Consider the following 20,998-nt stretch of genomic DNA (forward strand, 5'->3'; position numbering starts at 1 on the left):
TAATTTTTGTGATAGCTTATCTTTTTTTAATGGTATCAGATGTCCCCTAACCCCAGTGATACCAACAAGATTTATGTTGTAGAGTCAAGGAGAGATTCTATTCCTGTAGTGCGAACAGTGCTATCAAATATAACAAAAAAAGGACTGTCTTTGGGCTTCAGCCATGGGTGTAAAACTGGGAAATCTGTCTCCTTCTGCCTGGTGACTGTAGGGATAGCTACAGTTTGCCAGCTCTAAGTATGATTTTAATGTTTTGGTTTCAAATACCCTAATAGTGTTGATAGCTATGTTGGGTATCACTCAACGGAGAGTAGACTGTGTCCTGAAACTCCTTCTGTCTTGACAAGAAGCTTAACAGATGTTATCAAGGTAGGGTTTGTTTCTCTTTCTCTGTTGTTTCGTAGGAAAAAATAGATCTGCAATTTCATTTGAAGGTAACGTATGGTGTATTGTGCCCTTGCTTGGAAAAATGTAATCTTTGTTGCATCGCACAGAAATGCTGTCAGTGAAATAGTCTGTTAGCTTACACAGAATGTAGCAAAAATATCTTCAAATTTGCTGTGCTTTACCCATGCACAAACCCAATTCTGTTAGATTTTGATACTTTAGTGCATATCTTGCCTTATCCTTAGTGCTCCCATTTAGCTATTATCCTCATTTAGAAGTGAAGAACTGGGATCTAGGGGTACTAAGCTGCCTATTATTTGAAATAATAGGTATTTGAGCTTATGTTACTATACTAGCCGTTGGCATAATCTGTCTATGCAGCAGTCCTTCTGTGGCAACTCTACATTTTAAAATTATTTGTCTAGATTTAAGTCAGACTTTGGCTATATGAAATTTTATTATTATATTTAGAATTGTTAATGAGATCCTTTGCATCCTTAATTCAGGCACCAATTTCCTGTTCAGCAATGCTGATGTGAAGGTCTCCTTCACTGCGATTAATGATATAGAAAAGGCCAAAAATACCACACTCCACAATCTGTTCAGGGCTTCACCATCAACATTTCTGAGCTCTTATTTGGTTTGCCCCAGTGTTTTTGAGCCCTCCACAATGACTGAGATAGGGCTTTTTCATAGCAGGGCCTGGGTAAGGAGAGGTAACCAGAGGTGGAGGGTATCCCCCAGCTCATTTCTTCAGAGGGCTGTGTGTCCTACTGGTCATGGGTGTAGGGTGTGCAAGCAAAGTGTACTGGCTGAGCTGCTTCTGCTCAGTGTATGGATAATCTTGTATGGGTCATTTTATTCTTTGGACTGGTTTTCCTATATAAATGTAACATGGTATGATGACAATATCTGGTTTTTGAAGTGCTCTGATACTCGCTAAAGCAAAATGCTCACTAATAACTTATGAAACTGATGCTATCATGTTCCAAACTCCTCTGGTGAAGGAGTCAGCCTGAGGAACACCTCCAGCAGAAGAAGATTAATGGAAAGCAATAATGTTAACTTTTTGGAGGGAGCTGAGCTGTGTGGGCCAGGAGGGTTGCTTCACCAGGCCCTTTCTCGGCAGTATATCCTTATTCAATGGAGTGTAGGGTTTGATCCTGACTAAAATTTCCCATTATGAGAAACAGCAGCAATTTAGCTCCGATTTCTGGAAAACTTTTTTTTTGTCCTCTTCCACTTGCTTAGTGAGTTTGCTGCCTGGTCAATATAGCAGCCAGTGTATAAGGCACTGCTCTCCCATAAGGTCTGATCCTTCCTTTTTCTTTTCTTTTTACTTTTTCTTTTTTTTAAATCCTGGTAGATCATCTCATACTTAAAGGCATTCAACATCTCTTTTTATGGGTCTCTCCTGGAAGTCAGCTCAGTTCAGTTCAGTCAGTATCTGCTCATTTGCAGGAGTGGGGGAATTGGTGACGACTTGGACTGTGCCTGGCTGGCATAACATCCCCGGTATTCAGAGTCAGAGACTGCAGGAGCTGAGGGATACAAACTTAATAGTTTTCCCCGTGTTGTGTTTGCTTGCGTAAATCACACGTCCTCGTTCCCAGTCTTCCTCATCTGCACCTTGCCCTGTGACAAGGGCATAGCCATTGCATGTATCTGCTTTAAAGCAATCTTAATCTCTTGCTTGCCATACGTGACCATTTTTATCTGCCATCAGGCTGGCAAATAGGGTGTTTGTTGAAGGTGAAGATTGCGAGTGTCTGTGTATATGCTTTCTGTATGTCCATATTACGTAACTTAAATTCCATCACATCAAAGTGTAGTAATAAAATGGAGTGCAAAAAGCCACGTGGATTGAATATTGAGTGTTAAAAACAAAAAACACTTTTGGAATTTAGAAATAACCCACATCTGGAAATGGTTGAGCCCAGTGTCAGCAACATGCAGTTTGATCTGTAGGATATTCACCTTGCTGAATCCTCATGCAGAGCCATAATGTTTATATAAGGAAAAAAATAATATAATTTGTATTGTATGCACTGTAGTTCTGCCTTCTGACTGTTAGGTTTTTGGTTTGGGGTTTTTTTTTTTTGCAAATAGTCTTTTAAATGAAAGCTGGTTTATGCAGGAAACAATGTTTCAGGATGAGCTAGATGTATAAATGGAAATTTTTGCTAAGTAAGGATCACAGTATATAGATTCATGTAGAAAAGCATCTGCTTACTTTACTGCTCCTGATGTGCATTTGATCATATCCTTTTTATTATTTTTTCACTATTTCTCACCTGTTAGTTTTTTAAAATTATGCAGTGTAAAAGCATGCTACAATCCATGCTATGTGATTAAAAGAATGATTCCTTGTGCTTCAGTCAGAAAATTTTGATTGCTGACAGTTCAGGAAGAGCTCAGCTTGACTCTAAAATTCCATACAAAAGTATCTTTATTAACCTGTCAGCAGGGCACATTTTTTTGTATCAGACATTTACTGAGACGTATTGAATATGCAAAACTATGAATGTTGGTTTTCTTAGAATGACTTTTGGGAGTTGAACACTTCAATAAAGGTGTAGAAAGATGTCCCATGTTATAGACATTATTAAACTTTTTTCTTGTTTCTGATTTATCTGTGTCCTGTAGCCATAGCATCTTGGGTTATAACGTATCAGCTCTCATACACCAAACAAGTGTGGACATCCTGAGACTTTGAAGAGTAGCTGCAAAGCAGGTGGTCATACTTTCTCCTTTAACTCAGGCATTCTCACAGTTGTGAGCTGCTGTGCTGCTAAAAAATGCTGTCTTAAAAATCAGATCCAAAACCAAGGTCTTAAATACTTACGGTCAATAAAAATCCAACAGCATTTTTGCCAAACATAGCAAACATTACTTCAGGGTTAGCCAGCTTTCATGTTTGAGTCATTACCTTCCTTCTGAATTTGTGCAGTGGAAAGATACATTATTTTTTGGTTCTTTTCTAAACCATTTAGTAATACTGCAGGGCTTTGTGGAGAAATATGTTGTGTGTTAATCAGGGGACTTCAATGGTGGGTGAAGATCTTTGTGAACACATGTGGTTTGAGCAAAATGTGTTGTATAGCCATAAGGTATTATTATTAATAAACAGAAGTGCTCTGCTGAACAAATCCTGACTGCAAAAAAAATACTTGCTCACTTTGTATGTGGGGCAAATCCCTCATGTAACCAAAGCTCTATGGCTCTACTGCATACTGAATAGCGATGTGGTAAACTCGCAAAGTAATGTATTACCTTGTTAGGATTATGATTAGTGTGGTTTTACAAACTTATCCCATTAAAAGTGAATTATGCACTGCTTTATTTGTTTCAGATTTAGTTCTTTCTCTTCAGAGTGAACTCCTCTAATTTGATTTTATGTCTGACTGAACAGAATTTTATTCAGCTGCACGTCTTGGAATGGCTAACAGTGGGAAGATTCACATTAGATATCGGTTGCCTCCATTGTCAGTCATCTCAGAAGATTGTTCATAAATGTAAAAGAGAGAAGTGCAATCAAGATTATTTGAGGACGGAGGCAAAGGCGAATGTGTTTCATTTAAACTTTGCATGTAGCAGTGGAATTATTGTTCTTCTGTACATACATATTTTTAGTCACTATTGTTTTAAATTGTCAACAATCAATGACCAGGACTGGTCAGAATGTGATGCTTCCAGGCCATTAGCATCTTGAGCTCATAGTTTCAAAGAGTGGAAGGGCAAAAGGCGTGATTAGCTCATATATCTGACTCAGAGATTACAGCCAGATAACACCCACATGTCCTTGTATTGAGCCAAGTTTTGAGCTAAGTTCCAATCCCCCCAAAGAACTGATGGTCCCACTGACAGAGAGGAGGAGGAGCAGAGGGAATGCTGCTGTCTCCAGTATAAATCAGCAGTTTCATTTCAGGTATTGTAAGACAGCAGGGAGGAGAAAGTGAAAGGGACTTTTTCTGTGACCTTGGGCAGGTTACTTAGCTTTTGCATGCCTCACTTTAAGTAAAAAGGGAAGAAAATAATTTCCACACTTATAGTGGTGCGTGAATGAATGTATTAGAGACATGACTCAATTCAGTAGTAACAATAGCTAGCTAAGCACCCAAAATAGGCAGATGTTTTATATCACTTGCACTAACTTGGTAGTAGAGCTGTTCTATCCAATTCAAAGTTCTTGTTGCTATAGTGTCTGAGCATATACATAACCATCTTTATTTCTCAGAGCTGGTACTACAGTTTCATAAAGAAATCCGCTTTAGAACAGTGTGTTACCGTGTGGGTTTATGCAGGCTGGCAGCTACTCAAATCAAAGTTTTCTCCCAGCTAATGGAGGAGTTTTGTGATTTGCTTCCATGTATTTGTTATACAAATTTTTTCTGCCCATTTATTATCTAAAATACTGGGTTTTTTCAATCTATATGATTGTTTAGCCCCGCTCATGAGAGCCTGGTCCTCTTGAAAGTAATTTCTTTCTCTAGCTTGGCAGTTTCATGAAGCATGCTTCTGCTGGGTTCTTCATTGCTCTCACAGTGCTCAGGTAGCTTCTGTTATACAGCATGTAATGCAGAAAAGTGTACTCAAATGCCGAGTAAGAGATTCTCTCATCGGACAGCTTGCTAGGGAAAATAGGAGAATACACTCCTTTTACCTGCCTTTAGTTTGGTATTCTTAAGGTCCAGTTCAGTTTTATTTTAGGTATTATCTGTACATCTTCAAAATGGCTGGGATATACTTTATCTCTCAAATTTAGCATTTATATATTTTCGGTGCCGAGTATAGTGTCTACTTGGATTTGAGAGTGTAACCCACTTACACGTTATATGGCGGGTAGATAGTCTGAGTTGGGGCACTTTTTTGGGCAGAATTATCTATTTTCATAAAAATAACTGCAATTCACTTCAGGAAACTGATGACTGTAGAACCCCTAAGAGTCTCTGTTGACCTGGCCATTATTGTTTCTGTGTCATCTTGCCCTACAAGAGATTTTAGCAGAGGTAGTTTGGGAGAGTGTTTTGTGCACATTGAAACTTACAGGTGAACTGCAAAATCCACTGCCAGAATAAAATCCTTTATTTGCTGCTCCTTTATAATTTATATATAAAGTTAGCCTTTTGAAGGGATTTTTCCGTTTGAAAAGGAAGAGGGAAATTTTCTTTTTGGCTTTTTATACTTTACTAGGACTGGCATGTTTTCTACCTCTATGTCCTGAGGATTTGTCTTCCTCTGGAAGCGCTGGATTAATGCCTGATCTTGTGGCTGAAGCTAATGGTTCCCTCAGCCTTCAGTTAAAGGGGTGAGTATATTGAGCTTTAGGCCTGTTCTGTGCTTAAAAGCACCATTCCTACTGGCAAAAAAGTCACTTTTCTGATTTAGTGTATACCAGCTCTTGAATGGCAGAAGACTTTCTTGCCAGTATAATGGCATCTAATTGCATAGCCAGTAGCTGGCATAACCGTGTCAGCACAAAGAATTTGCACCACTAAGTGAGAGAGCTAAAACTTCTGGCAAAACTTCTAACCATTGATCAAATGGTTCCTGATCTGGGAAAAAAGCAGAAAAATGCTTTCCTGTCCTTATAAAAACCTAAGTGTTGTTATGTATCTTAAGGAAGAGTAGAGAGAGCAACTAGTACCTGGTGGAGTGTGATTTTTGAGTTAATGACTCCAGTTCTAAGTTGGTGGCCAGAATTTAAAAGGTTTTATATTAGAATATAGAAATGAGAAAATCAGTTTTAAAAAAAGTTTACTTCCCCAGTGCCATGCAGAATTAGGCACTGGTGCGCAAAGGCACACTGTGAGAATTGCCTTGATTTAGAATTGGACTCTGAAGAGGATCTTTGTTCTTTTTTCAAATGAAAAAATAATGTATTCCCATGAACTCTGGCTGTAGCCCAGTTCTAACTAGTGATGAACAAAAAAAAATTCCAATTATCAGCACAATATTTTGATGCACAACAGTCTACTGAGTTAGTGCCATCAAATTAACTTCAGTCAAGTGCCTTGAATCTGATTTGAACTGGAGTCTCCGATGCAGTATGAAGTGACATATGGAGGTACTTAATGCATCAAGTCATCCTTCAGGAGTACTTTTTCAGGTTCTTTCCACCTTGTGCCATCCTTTTATTTTCCTTTTGTTGTGCTTGAGATGTTCATTGCTGAACTAGGGCTTTGATTGGGGATTTTAACTTTGGCTCTAACTGGAAATGTTTTGTATTTTAGCATTGGTGTTAAGTTGAAGGATTAGTGTCTTTTAGTGATTCTATGCCTGGCATGATGATTTCTCCATGTAATTGGAATTTCTCTAGTGCCTTTTGCTCTGCCACTGATATTATTTTTCCAATTAATTATTTATTTTTTAAAAACAGATTGTCTATCCAGTAGGGTTCTGTGAGTAGGGAAGAATGACTCACACTGAGCAAATTTTAGAATCATTGTGTTAATTCCTGGTGCAACTTACCTGGGCTCATATGCAATCCTGTGATGATGTAGTAATTACTCACACATAAACAGGAAATTTAGGTGTCACCTGTGTGAAGGTCTGTTGAGTATCTACATATTTATCTGAAAGTTTAAGAATTCAGTAGAGGTTTGAGGGATGTTCAGTTCTTGCCCTTGCTCTCCTCAGAAAGGGGTTGATTTCTATTTCTGCATATTTTGAATACACTTCTTGGTGCATTAGTTTATTTTAGTCCTTCTAATCTCAGTCCATCTAGAATTAGATGATGTTCTATGCTATAGAAACTTACAGCATGATAAACTGCTCTTAAAAGCACACTGACATTTACATTCTTTCCCTCCTCCCACATATGTTGCAATGCACATGGAAGAGAAGAGCCTTCCCAGGAAAACAGCCCTTTTGGGTTTTTTGTTTAGGGCCTGTTTGTTTAAACAAAGTTTTGAAAAACCAGGCAGGAAAGGTGCTGGTCACTTTAATTTCATCAGGTGAAGATAATCAGCTGCTCTTTAGAGTAAGAAAATAATTTTCCAATAAAAATAGTGCAAATATTTCTGGCACTGGGAAATGGGAAGCCAAGCAGATTACTTAGCAATCAAACACAATGTTTTTGGTGAAGATTCTTACTGAATCTTTGTAGGAACTACATTGCCCTCATAAGCAAAGTAGGCTTTCCATGATAAATGGTTTTGGATAAAGCCAAGATGCAAATTTATTTGAGAAATTAGAAGAAAACAGATCAAAATAACTTCTGGGTATCTGCACCATTTTTAGCTGCTCTAGTGGTGTTTTAGTCAGAAATATTCATATGCCATTTACAAAGATGAGAAAGTTGCAGGTGGAGTAAAAATCTCTTAGAGTTTATAGGTGGCAAATGTACATGAATGCATAATCTGTTTTTAAAGTTTTTTTTAGGAGAATTGATATATTTACTTGAGGTTGAGGTTGAAAGAGAACTTTAGTGGGTCATCAGATGCCATTCCTCCACATCATGCAAGATTAATTTAATGACACAAATACAATCCTCCATGGATGAATGTCAGGTATAGATTAGTACTGCGTTCTAATACATGTGCTCTCAGTCCATGAATTTTAGCATGCATGAGAGAGATTGTTGTCTTGAAGTATACTGTGGTTTATGGTTGTGAGTTTTCTCCCACACGTCTAACCTGCTGCTGTAGTCTGGCCCTGGCGTTTCTGAAAAGCAAGGAGCAGATAGATGTACTAGCTTATTCAGCATGGTGGTCCTGGGAGTCTGGGAGCCTGAGTTTCATTTCTGTGTATCTTCCAGGAGTTTTAGTGAATTTTGGCAATTCATGTAGCAACTCTTTGCATCCAGACCGTTTTGTAGAATGAGAAGAGGGTCACTGCCCTGGCTGGAAGCAGTACTTCACCATAAGTATATTAAAGATTTAACAGCACTCAGCTACTGAAAGGAGGAGGCCATGTAATTACCCAAGGTACATCACTGTTATCTGTGTCAGAAAAGCAGAAACAGTGATCACTAAAGTATTTTATTCAAATGCAGTACATCTGGTTTGAACCCAGAAATCCTGAGCATGGATACCTTGTGTCAGTAGACTTAAAATATTTTGTAAAATGGCAAATTCCTAAAGCTCTTACTCAGTCAAAATTGCTGTTAGCTTCAACGATAGAATAAAACTTGAGTAAAAAGTTCAGGAATTGTTCCAGTAAATAACAAATAACTGAAAACAAACTTGTTTACTCCTCATTCCTGTATTCAGCATGTATCTGGGAAGGAAATAAATCTGCTGCTCACCCCCGGGGTAAAGTATATTAATCAACCAGTTATCTTGTTAAGGGAAAGTAAATGACTCACTGTGCTGACTGAATACATTGCAGTGCACAAACTTTGCAGTGCTGTTAGCAATCCGATACTGATTGTCAGCCATCCAGAAGCTGTTAGAGAAGTTAAAATACCAGAGGATTGCAACAGCACCATAGTAATACATTCACAAGCCCATATTATATAGTGTAGCCCAGAACCAGCTGCAAATCTTTATTATTCAGGTGTACCCTTTGGCCAGTGTTCTTCCACTGAGACAAGGATATTCTGCTCCTCCCTCAGCAGCAAGATATAGACAATCTACAGCATCCCATTCAGTGATGGATTATTATTTTGTATGATAGTTGCCACAACAACAACAAAAAAACCCAACAAAATAAAACATTCCACAGGGACAGACCAGATTTTATCTATTTCCAATCACTTATTTTCATTCTTATGGGAGTGTGAATGGTGCTGTTGTTGAGCAAGCATGTGCAGAGAGATGCAGCAGACTGATGTTGTTTTGGGGCAGTTAGGGGCAGGCAGTTAGAGTTACTGTGGTTGTTTTAAAAAAGTAGCTTAAAATTGGACACTTGAGCACACAAGCAGGTGTAGACAGAACCCTGTTCCTCATTGTTCACTCTGAGACAGCCAGACACGAGCTGCTGAGTGCACAAGAGTCATGAACCCCATGTAGGGAGACTGTCTGCCAAGTAGGGTGCATCAGTCAGACAGTTGCTCCACATCCTCTAGGCTCAGCGCTCAAGTCTCCCCATGCCTGTCTGCAGTAGATACAGCTGTAATCTTAAAAAGGGAATGGCACACTTGGGCACAGCAGCTCTTTTTACATGAACTTTAGGATTCACTCTCTTTCCCCTTCCTTTAGTCCTGTTTCTGTTTCTTTGAATTTTAAGAACCAGGCAGGAGGAGCTGAAACAGAACTCCTCGAAGGATAGCAGAGGGTCGGCTCTAATTGCAGTGAGTCTGAAGAAAGCCATGTATTAAAACATTAGTGATTTCAGAATTGCTGTATGTGTTTCTTAGATGCACTGTTATTTCTTAATAGGTTCCAAAGTGTAACAGGAGACCACTCTTTCTTCCCTGAGGTACTTGGTGTATGTAGGAAAACTCTGCTGTCCTGTCAGAAAGATGTACGTAGGCTTTACTGCCTTGTTAGACAGGTATTTGTAGGTTTAAGTGGTGGCTTGACTTTGAGACAGCTGTGCAGAGGTGGCAATTCCAGAACACCAAAGGACTTGAAGCTAAGTGCTCTCATCTTTCAGGGAAATCTAAGGATCTAAGTCAAGCAGGTGATTAGAGATGTAGGTGCCTAACTTACAGATAGGTATTCCTAGAGGCAGCTCTGCAGTTTCTCTGACCCTTCAAGGTCATCTGTCAGATCAGTCAGACGTGAAAGCAGAAGCTGAGTCTGCTGGGAATCCCCATACCCAGCCTCCACCTGCAGGAACAGCTAATGATTAACAGCAGAACTGTGATAATTCTCCTTGGATTCATCTGATGTTTTAAAAATCTAAATGGCTATTGAATAGCTAAAATACATGCTGTTACACTGACATTAAAATACAGAGGTTTTAAGCCAAATAGTCTACATTTGAAAAAGATACTTCGTTTTTTTACTTGAAACCCTGTATATAGTAATTATTAGCCAGTAGAAGGTTCCCCATTGTTTGCTTTGCAGATTTATTCACTTAGAATATTTAGACACCTTGTCAGTAGATTTGTATCAACGTCTGAATCTCCTCCAGGACACTTTAAGACAAGCCGCTGCTAGAATGTGAAACAAAGGTTTGTTTAGAGCCCTCTTTAGTCCAACTGTCAAGCTGCAGGCACTGTGGAAATAGCTGGAATATTTACATCAATCCATGCCGTGTTGAGGGTAATTCTCACTTTCAAGGAACAGCTCACTTTTCTTTTGTGTGTGTATATGTGCGTGTGTGTTTCTGTTCGCACATGTAGAACAGGGGATAATTAATTGATCATCTTCTGCAATGTAACGTATAAACACTGTGATTAAATGAGCTACTCTGAGTAATGATTTTATAAACTCTTGTGTAATGCCAATAGTAAAAAGGGAATTGCAGCTGTAATTTCAGCAAGAGGCATCCATACCATTTTCTTCTCATAGATTGTTATCCTTGTGTCTCAGAGTTCAGAAGTTGAAAGGAGAGGAGGATACATAAGCTATTTGTTTGTCTACTGGAAAAAAAAAACTATTTTCCCACACACTCCCTAAGAAAGATACAATAGTACCAGTACCTAGCAATAATAATAAAAATAATAATAAGTTGCAATTGCACTTTAGCTGGAAATGTTTGTACTTTGTTGTTCCTGGAAGATGGTAATAATGCAGCACTCAGCTCTAACGGTTACAAAAAAGAGTCAAGGGTGAAGACCTTAGAAGGTGCTCCAAGTGTTTTTTCCCCTCTCATTAAGCTGTTTTGAAAATGCCAGTCAATTTGGTGCAGTCTGCTCTGCGCCAACAGAAACAGATTTGCTCGTGAGAAGCATTATTATCAACTGGAGAGATAAGTCATAAGACAGGTTTAATATAACTCCATTTAGAGTGGTGTGAATTTCACCAAAGACAGGGAAATGATCCCAGCCTTTCCTTCAAGTTGATGGCAGTGTTTTAACAAGAAAAGCCCGAATGTCTCATGCAGTATTAGTGTTACCACATTGTGAAAGACTTCAGTGCCCTATTTCAAACCTGAATTAATTTGCCCAATAAAAAGCTCACATTGGACAGTTAAAGGGGGGTCTAGATGATGATGAAAATATAAGCTGTTCTAGGGAACTGCATGCTTACAAAGGTGTTTGCTGATGGATGTGGAATAGACAAGAAAGAGCAGGAGCTTTTGAAAAGTGTTTATTGAGAAAGTTTATACTGCACATTTCTCACAGTGCTGGAGGCAACTTTTTTCTATTGTTTCAAAATCGTGAAGGTTACTGTGTGCTAATTTTTTCTACACTCATGAAACTTTTAATCACAGGTGTCTTGAGCCAACAGCTACTCTATTAGGTATACATATACACATAAATAAATGTGCAGTGTATACAGGTAAAATGACTATGACTAGATGTCTATATCTATTTATGTATTTAATTCAGATTTCAGTGTCCTGTTTAACACTTCTGAAAATGGATCACAACCTCTTAAGGATGCTCTGCTGCTGCATGGCATCATAAACAAAATGGCTCTGGAGTTCAGCATAGCACTGGCATTTTGGTTATAGTGCCAATAAACAAGAAACCCCGGGTGGCACGTTCACTGACTTGTTTTCCTCACCAAAGCAATAAGGAGCTGTAGTGTGCTTACAGAGTTACTGTGTTGCTTTCTCCACCTAACTAATCAAAATAAGGATTGTTAGCTAGGTTAAATGTTTTAGGGTTTGCCACCATACTCTACATTGAACACTTTTGTTCTACATCTTTATCTTGTTGAGTTTATTTCTTTACCTCAGTTACTGGAGACGGAAGCTGACATAAATGAAGTTTACTGAGTCAAAGAGTTTTTGACTTATTGTGTGTAGGGTTTTTTTTTTTAATAATTTGTGTGATAGAAAGCTTTCGGTGCACAGTAAGATTTTTGTAGGTCTGGCGGAAAAGGTTGGTGTGCTGCTATACCGGGTAAATTTGTTGAATTATCTACTTGGAAAGACAAGCTGATAAAAATGAGGAAGCTGGGACTTGATGGCCTATTTCTGCTGAGAATACATCTTCATTAAATGGATGGTCATCCATTGAATCTGGCTCAGAATGATGCCCTGGGCTAACTAACAAGACAGGTGATTTCAGGAGTTTCCTAGTGTAATGGTGAGGGAGAAGACGGTATAAAATGGAGTCTCATCTTCAGAGCTAATACCAGATGCACTGAACTATCCCAGCATTGCTGACTGCCTCCCACTCCTGCCAAAGCAGTGAAATGCCTTGGTGTCATTTTGGGAATGTGCCTGATGGGGCTGATGGCCCCTCTGGCAAGGAACAATGAGAAAATTGGGCTGTGCTGGTCAGCAGCAAAAGCTTCTTTTGAAGTAGGATTGTGCTGGCAGAAGTGATTCTTCTTGCTGTAGACTGAGCAAACTCATGACCACCAAGTCCTGAAGAATCAACTGAAATTTGCCAAACACCCACCAGTCCTCTCCAGGAGAAAATTATTTTTTCTCCATTTGCTGTAGAGCAAGCAGGCCAGGAGAACTCCAGATTCTGGCTGAGGCAGCAGCTAGTTAAATTTAGGGGAAAACAACAATTCCCCCCTCCTCCAAATTAATAGGCGAGAGACTTGGGGATGCAGAAACATATTGTCATGGCCAAGCCTAAAGGCAGATCTGTGGGATCCTCAGAGCTCCTCTGGAAAACAAATCTAAGACAGGAAGGGGTGTTCTAAAAATAATGTAGAGTTTTATTTACACAATTTTTACAGCAGGTATTCACAGAGGCACTGAAATTCTCCTTGGAATGCCTGAAATTTGACTGGAACACTCAATCTGAGTCTCCCAGTGTGCCCTACATACACAAAATTAATATGGCTTCATCCCTCCACCACCAGCTTGACTTAGTTTATGCCATAAATCAATGAAGCTGGTTGACATTATGGGCTCAGTCTTACAGTCAAACACCTGCTGAATTCCGTGGGAATTTTGCCATGGGAAGGATCACATAAAAAGCTTTGGTACTGGCCTAGGCCTGATCTGAGAACATTACTATTACCAGTGAAGGCTTAACAGCATGGAGTTACAGAGAGATATCATGGATCTTCCTTCACATCCTCAAGATGAGTAGTGCCTCTCTCATGGTTGTGACTTTCTTCTCATCTCAAGAATGTGTAACTGTGGCAAGATATAGGCTGTGACTGGAGCCTGGCACGAGGACGAAGGGGAGTATGAGGGGAGGCAGTTTGGGACAAGCCAAAGAAACCCATCTTACACATGCTATAAACTTATTCCTGCCCAGTGGGTGTAGGGTTTCAGGTAGCTTTTTCTCCAACATCATCTGCTCAGCCACCAACAGAAATAAATGTAGTTTACTGTCTTCTACTTTGGAAAAAATAGTGTTAACTGATTTCCAGTAGGCACCAAACAGATCATATTACCCTCCTGTTTTTGGATTACTACTACACTGCTGATCATCCCTGCTGACTTAGGATTTTCTTGTCAGTGTCAGGATACCTTCTCTCCATCTGGCCCCATTGGGTTCTCAGACGTTTTAAGGAATGCACTACAGCTGAAAGCTACTTTGGATACCAGTCACACACAGGCAACCCTACAGGTCTTTCTACATGTTTTATGTAGCTATTTATAAGATATCTGCATGTAATACACATTGCACAGGTTGTCTGTCCTTTGAATATAGCTAGAGTAGTGTAGAAGCAAAATTTTTTATTATTTTGTGATGAATTTTTTTCCTGGGCATTCCTGATTTCTTATGTGTAGAGATAAAAGTACCTGCTGTAAGCAGTGGATTTTTGGTGGTATCACATGTACCTTGTGACTGACTTTGTTTTACTCTGGTGGTTGCTGTTTTAAAATTAATTTAATTGATTTTTTTTCCCATCCTGGGGTAAAATGTCAGAAATTATAGAAATGCCAACCTGTGAATATAAACTTTTGCTGATGAGGAAAGAAGTATCCAGGTTTTTCTTTTAATGTTTTGCTGACATATGGTGCTTCTAACCCAGTGACAAATTAATTGACTAGATGTAAAAGAGATGGACAGCGCTTCGCAAGGAAGGACAGGATATGCATTATAAGACAGCTGGTTATGCTTCTGTTGGATTATGGAGACAATATACATCGGACAGCTAACGAGTCTCTGTTGTATAAGATGGATTCTCCTTATAATAGAATTGCACGCTTTGTCTCTAAATGGGGTTATTATACACACCATTGCACAATGTTTGAAGAGCTTGGTTGGCCCTTGTAGAGAGTTAGGAGAGAAATAAATTGGAAAACAATTGCACATAAGACCTTCAATCCATCAACTGCTCCATATTTATCCAAATTACCGTTACACTCTTCCAAAATACAAATCTGTGATACATTCAGGGGTGGAATGTTAATACTGACCGGCCAGATTTTGACAAGGTAGATTTTTCTTTTGCTGTTGTTTTAAACTTGCAGTAAAATCTTCCTTCCTCAGGAAGAAAAGGTGGCAGTGTAAACCACTCATAGTGACATTCTCTCTACTGAGAATGAATTCTCAATTTAATTTTTGCCACTATGCAAACTTTGGTGTGAGTCTTAAGAGGTTTTGATTTTTCTAGAGATAAACTGTGAAGAACTTAATTTATAAGAATCTCTTCCTCAGTCATATTCAGAGTTTAAGGGCAATGCTTGCAAAAGTGATTTATGATTTGAAGTGCTTCCATTTTTGGGTCCCAACTTGTGACCATTATAGTGCATGGTTTTCAGAAAATACTGACATCTAAAAACTCTGGACCTCTTATGCTCCTGAAGACTGGACAGCTAAAATTTTATGTCTTCAAAGCAACAAGACACTTTTGAAAATCGTGGCTCAACCACTGAGCAAGGCCAAACGTAGCAATTCTAGGTGATGTGAGGGCACCATTTCCCACATCAACAGAAGAGTTCTATGGTAAGAGTTGTAGACAGAGCTTATAAAAGAAACAGCAAAAAGGGGTTTTTTGTGACACCAGTGTAAATAATCACCTATCCTACTTCATACTTGGCATTTTTGTCTTCTTTAATTAAATCTGTTGTCTGCTAGTCTGACTTGCAGTCAAATAACCCTCCTTTTTAATTCCAGCTCTCCAGGTACCGGACAAGGATAGGATCTTGCTAAATAATGTTAAATAATAACAATCTTAGTCTGACAGAGTAGATACTAAAAATATTGTGATGTGCAAAGCTATGAATGTGGCTTTGTTCACTGCTTTATTCCTCAGACGAAAAACAAGCACATCTTCAAAACACAGTAGAAAGCAACATTTCAGTACAGAAAACTGTAAGTGGATCCACGGTGTGGTTTCTGTTCAGGCATGGCTATATCCAATTCCCACAAGTATGTTGTTCCGACATGAATGAAGAGGAGACCAATGACAAAGAAAAGTTACTTGGTGCTAATTGTACTACTCATAGTTGTTGCTGTTTATACTTTATTTCCCTTTCCCAGTGCCCCTGCAGTTAAACCAAAAGGTTATCTATATTTATGTGTGTCTGTGTACATGTGTTTTGCAAGATTTTCTTTGGAAGAAGTTATTCTTTTGTACAGTCCTCCCCTGACATTTCTATAGCCTGCTCACAGCCTGTTGGGTGAAGCTATGATCCTTAATGTAAGGCAATGTAGCTCATAAGAAGAAAGATTGCAATAAGCACAGTTACTAGTAATTAATTTCCCACCCCTGGACACTTTTCCAGTGACTGTTTTATGTTCTCTGTGGTAGAGTGTGCTCACTGATGACAGCGTTTAAGAGTATTTCATTCGGGGTTCGAAGTGGCTGGGTGTTTCTCTTAATGAGCTCTCCCACTGCTATCACAACAACTTTAAATACCTTATGGCTAGTGAGGAAAGACTGGCACACAAGCAGATTTGTTTCTGCAAATATCTTCCTGACTGAGCTGTATTTTTCAGTGAGGTAGATTTCATCACAGGTTGTGCTGCTGCTACATTAGTTTTATGAAAGCTCTTCCTCTTCTCTTTTTCTTAGGAAAAGGAGAAACTCTATGTGGAATTGAAGCATATCTTGGCCCGGCAGCCTGGGCCTGAAGCCGCAGAACAGTTGCAGCTCTACCGGCACATTCTCCGAGACAAGACTAAACAGCTGAAAGTAAGAGATGCCCTTTATCTCTGGCTGAGGGGCTGCCAGGATTGCAAAACGACTTCACCAGTGATCCTGGGGAGCGAGGCTTCAGGAAGACTTTTGGTTATCAGTGTGCATGCCTTAGCATATTAGATCAGGAAAATAAGGTTAATACTGCATCACCTCAAGGGAGAACCAATAGCAGTAGAAGAGGGTTTTTTTTTTTCATTTGCTAGTTTGATTCATTAAAATAGAGGAAAAGTCTTATTAGAATATGAGTGTGCAGCACAATGCTGTAAATGCTTTTTGTGCGTGGGCATTCTGGGACACCATCAGTTTTCCATTAAGCTTATTCCCTTTTCTTGAACTGTTAAGATCTATAATAAGCAAATCAAAGCCATTTCATTTTCTTCTTAAAAAACTAGTGGGAATATATTGATAATCCAGTCTTAAAAACTTGTTATTTCTCTTGCAGTGCATAGCTGTATATTAGACTTGCAACTTTCACAGGGGTGACAGGAGTAACCTGTCCTAAACCCTTGTCACTAGAAGGGAGGATTTCCTGGTTCTGAAGGAATCTTGCAGAAATCTTTGAAAGCATGATATTAAACAGTGATTCTTTGATAGAATCAGCAGATCCTCCCTTGTTCTTGCCTGCATGAAAGATCAGTCTCCCCAGGAGTTCATCTGCTTCTACAGCTCCTCTCTCTCCTGAAGTCATCATCTCCTGTTCACTGCATCATAATCACGTCTATACTAACCATGAGGAAAAAAATGTGGGAGCAGATGGGCCCTTAGGAAACAAAGAGGCTGTTATGCAAATCTTAGCTTTCCATGGAGAAGAAAAACAATGTAGAAAATGTAAAATAGAAGCCAAAGTTTAGCTAAACTGAATGTGATTTGAAGTTTTCCATACGGTTCCCATTTGTCCTTAATGCAGTCAATTGTTACTGTGTATTTCAGGCACAGTATGCTGTAGCGTACTGGCTTGCATGCCATCTTGTGGTGCTGGGTCAAGCTATTCTTAAAGAAGGAAAACACGCCATGCTCCTACTTTTTTTAAAGTTTACTGATTCACATGAAAGCAGCATTGTATTCATATTTACACTGCCTGGTACTATTTTGCCTGTGTGGATTTAATTACTTCATGTAGCAAAGTGGAACCATGTGAATAAAACCCATTATTATTAAATAAATCCCTGCTTTATTATTTTTTAAGACCTTCATTTTTGGGTTTTCACCCAGATTTGTGTCCCAGAACATTAAGAGCTCATGTATGTATTAATACCATTCCCATAATTCTTGGGGCATATTTTATATACTTTATTGTGGTTAAATGTCATAGCCTTAATTTTGTAAATTGTCCTTAGGTGAGCAGAGCTGACCAAATGAAACATCATGATAGAAAATGAGATGTGGTGCAAAATGGTGATGTCTTATATCGTCAAATGTGAAATGAAAAAGTGCTTGTAAAAGTACTAACTTACGTGTAAGTGAAACTAACACCTCCTTTTTCTGGTTTTTGCCTTTTGTTTCTTAGGTTTTGTCCTCAGAATTGAATATGTATGAATCACAGAGCCAAGAATACAAATATAAAATTGAAAGACTTGCCAACGAGCTTTTGAATGTGAAAAAGAAATATCTGGCTCAGAAACGCAAAGAACAACAGGCCAAGTATGGGAAAATAAGTTTTGTCTGCACAACTTTCTGCATAAACCAGATTTATTTTAGACCCTGCTTTAGCCTTTTGATCATAATGTGGCCAAATTTGACTGAGGTAATATAATACTGTTGCCTAATTTTCCTGAATATTATCCTTCGTATTAGTTCAGTCTGGTCTAGATTTACCATGATCTATGGCCAGGACAAGAACATCCAGCAGAGATGTTGCTGACATGTTCTGCAGTCCAGTTAAATTATTCATACCAATGAGATGGTGCCCAGAGGACACAGATTAGTGTCTGGTCTCTCTCATCAAATGAGAGATCCTCTGCATTCTGAGGACCTCAGTGCATTGTACGAGTTATAGTTATAAGGAAATAGCATCTTATATGTGGGACAACTTTTCTTCAGGTGGAAACAACATAATTCTGGTATAAGAACAATGCTGTTGTTTCCAAAATGTGTAGTTCTGAATGATGTCTATCCCCTTCTGGCAGCGGATATCCTTGCCGATGGTTGCAGAAGAGCATTCCCCATCCACTTCTTGTTCCCTTCCTACATCCAGATGGAGCAAAGTGAGCAATGCTTTGAGTCTGGCTTTGTCAGGTGTCTTACCCTTTTGATGGTAGAGCCTAAGAACTTTCTTATAGGTAGTTGTTGTCTCTCCTTAACCGGTAGCAGTTTGATGACACCTCCCTGCTACTCTCAGTCCACAACTGAGTATTCAGCTGCTCCTCCTGATTAAAAGAAAATGACTGGCATCTTAGTTGTCCAGTTTCTGGCCCATTAATTTGCAAAGGCTGAGAGGTGAGACTATTCTGATAATAAATCTCCAAGCTGGGACACAAAAACTATTAAGTCACTTCTGAAAATTGAGTTATTGGACTTTCCTTTTAAAAAGAAGTTTAAAGAGATTTCCGCAGTCAGATGACATGATCTGCTACCAAGTTTTCAGGTGTATGCCTTTTGTCTTTCCAGCCCTTTCCATCCTCAGCCGGTCCCTTCCTTACACACCAAAGCCAGCAGTTCTCTGTGTTGCTGAATATAATTCAAAGCTGCCTGTATCTATTTCTTCCTTAATCATATTTCAGCCAGCAAACAGTTTTGATGACTAAATTAGCAAAATAGTCAGTGATAAACAGTGACTTTTGTCCATCTGCAAATTGCATAATGTTGCCTTAATGTTTGGAATTAGCAACAATTGTGCAGTGCTAATGGCCTTCCTGGAGCTTTAGGATCAATATGTGAGGCTACCATAATGCCTGATAATCCATTTTCAGCAGCTAAGTATCCTCTTCACAATAGCTTTAATGTTTCCATTTTGGACCCTGGCATCATGTTTCTTTCTGTTCATCAGATGAAAAGAAATTCACCCATGTTTTGTTGTTATATCGAACCTAGAATTAATTCCTGTCATGACTATTGAAAAAACCCAACTTGTTAGGGCCATAACTGCTTTAAAGTAAAACAAAAATATTGTGCGAGCTGATGGTGACTGAACTTGGGACTGTTAATCATGCACAGTGAATGGAATTTCATGTTGCAGGTCAATTAGTGCCAGACTCATTACACTGTTCCCAGGTTCAGGGCAGATATGTGCTGTTAGTGCAGCTTGTCAGGTGGTTGTTCTTGTGCGCAGGCATGGCTGTAGTCCAGTGAGCACTGTGTCTTTGAGACATCTGTGTTTTGGAAGTGCATTCAGATGCTGTTAGTGGTGCTTCTGCAGGATGATAGCGTCTCATTGCTCCCACCTCAGGCTCAGAGGCTACCAGCGCTGTGCTGTCAGCCCAGACTTGCACTTCTCTTGTGTTTGTGGCAGTCCAGAGGTGGCCAGGTGCTGGGCGTTGCTCTCCTCTGTCCCTCGTTGTTTTGTTCCCCAGTCAAACCTGTTGGACTACATCCTGCTTTGAAAGATATGCACGCCCCAAGGCATAACTGGGCATATCAATCCTAAACAACTGCAGCTTCTCTAATCTCTAGACTGCACTTTGTGTTGGCCAGCAGCAGCGGAAAGGAAACAACATTGTCATGCGGCCTTCCTTCTTCCAACGGCCGATTGTGTGTGACATCTTTTGCTTTCTGCGATAGACGTAGCTTCTTGTGCAGCCAGATCCTTCCCCAGGGAGTCCTTCACCCCTGACGTACAGCCATTCCACATCATTCCTGCCTCAGACCGGGCTGGGCAGGCATTGCCTGGCGTGTAGATGCTAGCCAAAGAGCCAGAGCCATTTAATTCATACAAGCTCAGTTTGCTCTAAATCCCAGCTGACACAAAACTACTGACTTGATCTCTATCATGCTGGTTAATGTTAACATCATGTCTGAAATAAATGTGGCTGGTTTTGCTAATAAAAAGAGGATCCTGTCAGGACAATAGCATTAGTAGCATTATTGACTACCTTGGTATGAAAGAGAATTAATACTCTCAGATAACCTCACACAAAGGTATCATCTAAAGCTTTTATTGATTTGCACAAGACAGTTCTGGTTTGTGATTTAAAGTCTTGGTACTGAACTAATGCAGTTTTCTGTGGGATGCTGAAGGGATATAATGAGTGACAACAGGAATTTAGCTTTGTGTTCAAGCTGAAAATCCAGTGTTTAAGATTTTGGTTGTGAAGTTGAAATCCTCTTTTTCTGCTCTCTGATTCTGAATGTTGTCTCTCCCAGAAGCCTAAGGCTTTCTTTTTCTCACTCTTCCCATTGTTTCCTTCAGCTTCTTGCATCCTTTCTTCTTTACCATTGTTCCTAGTTGCTTCTAGCACCAGGGTTCCGGTTTGTTCTTGATAAGGGTCAGTGAGAAAAATACGAAGTTTAAAAGACCAGGGACCAGATCCTGCACTTCTATACATGCAAATAGCTGCACTGCGGGATGTTAGTAGTAACTGGGAGCTTTTGCACGTGGCTGCTTGCAC

At 39.4% G+C, this 20,998-nt stretch overlaps 1 protein-coding gene across 1 annotated transcript in view; it reads left to right on the forward strand.

Annotated features, from left to right (window-relative positions):
- CFAP58 (cilia and flagella associated protein 58) overlaps positions 1–20,998 on the forward strand; it is a 61,769-nt gene that overhangs the window by 38,396 nt on the left and 2,375 nt on the right. Inside the window, exons 17-18 of the mRNA XM_075108112.1 lie at positions 16,329–16,448; positions 17,962–18,095. Coding sequence (XP_074964213.1) covers positions 16,329–16,448; positions 17,962–18,095 — 254 coding nt within the window. The remainder of the gene's footprint in view (positions 1–16,328; positions 16,449–17,961; positions 18,096–20,998) is intronic.

Source organism: Phalacrocorax aristotelis, chromosome 12, assembly GCF_949628215.1.
Source record: "Phalacrocorax aristotelis chromosome 12, bGulAri2.1, whole genome shotgun sequence".
NCBI classification, from domain to species: domain Eukaryota; kingdom Metazoa; phylum Chordata; class Aves; order Suliformes; family Phalacrocoracidae; genus Phalacrocorax; species Phalacrocorax aristotelis.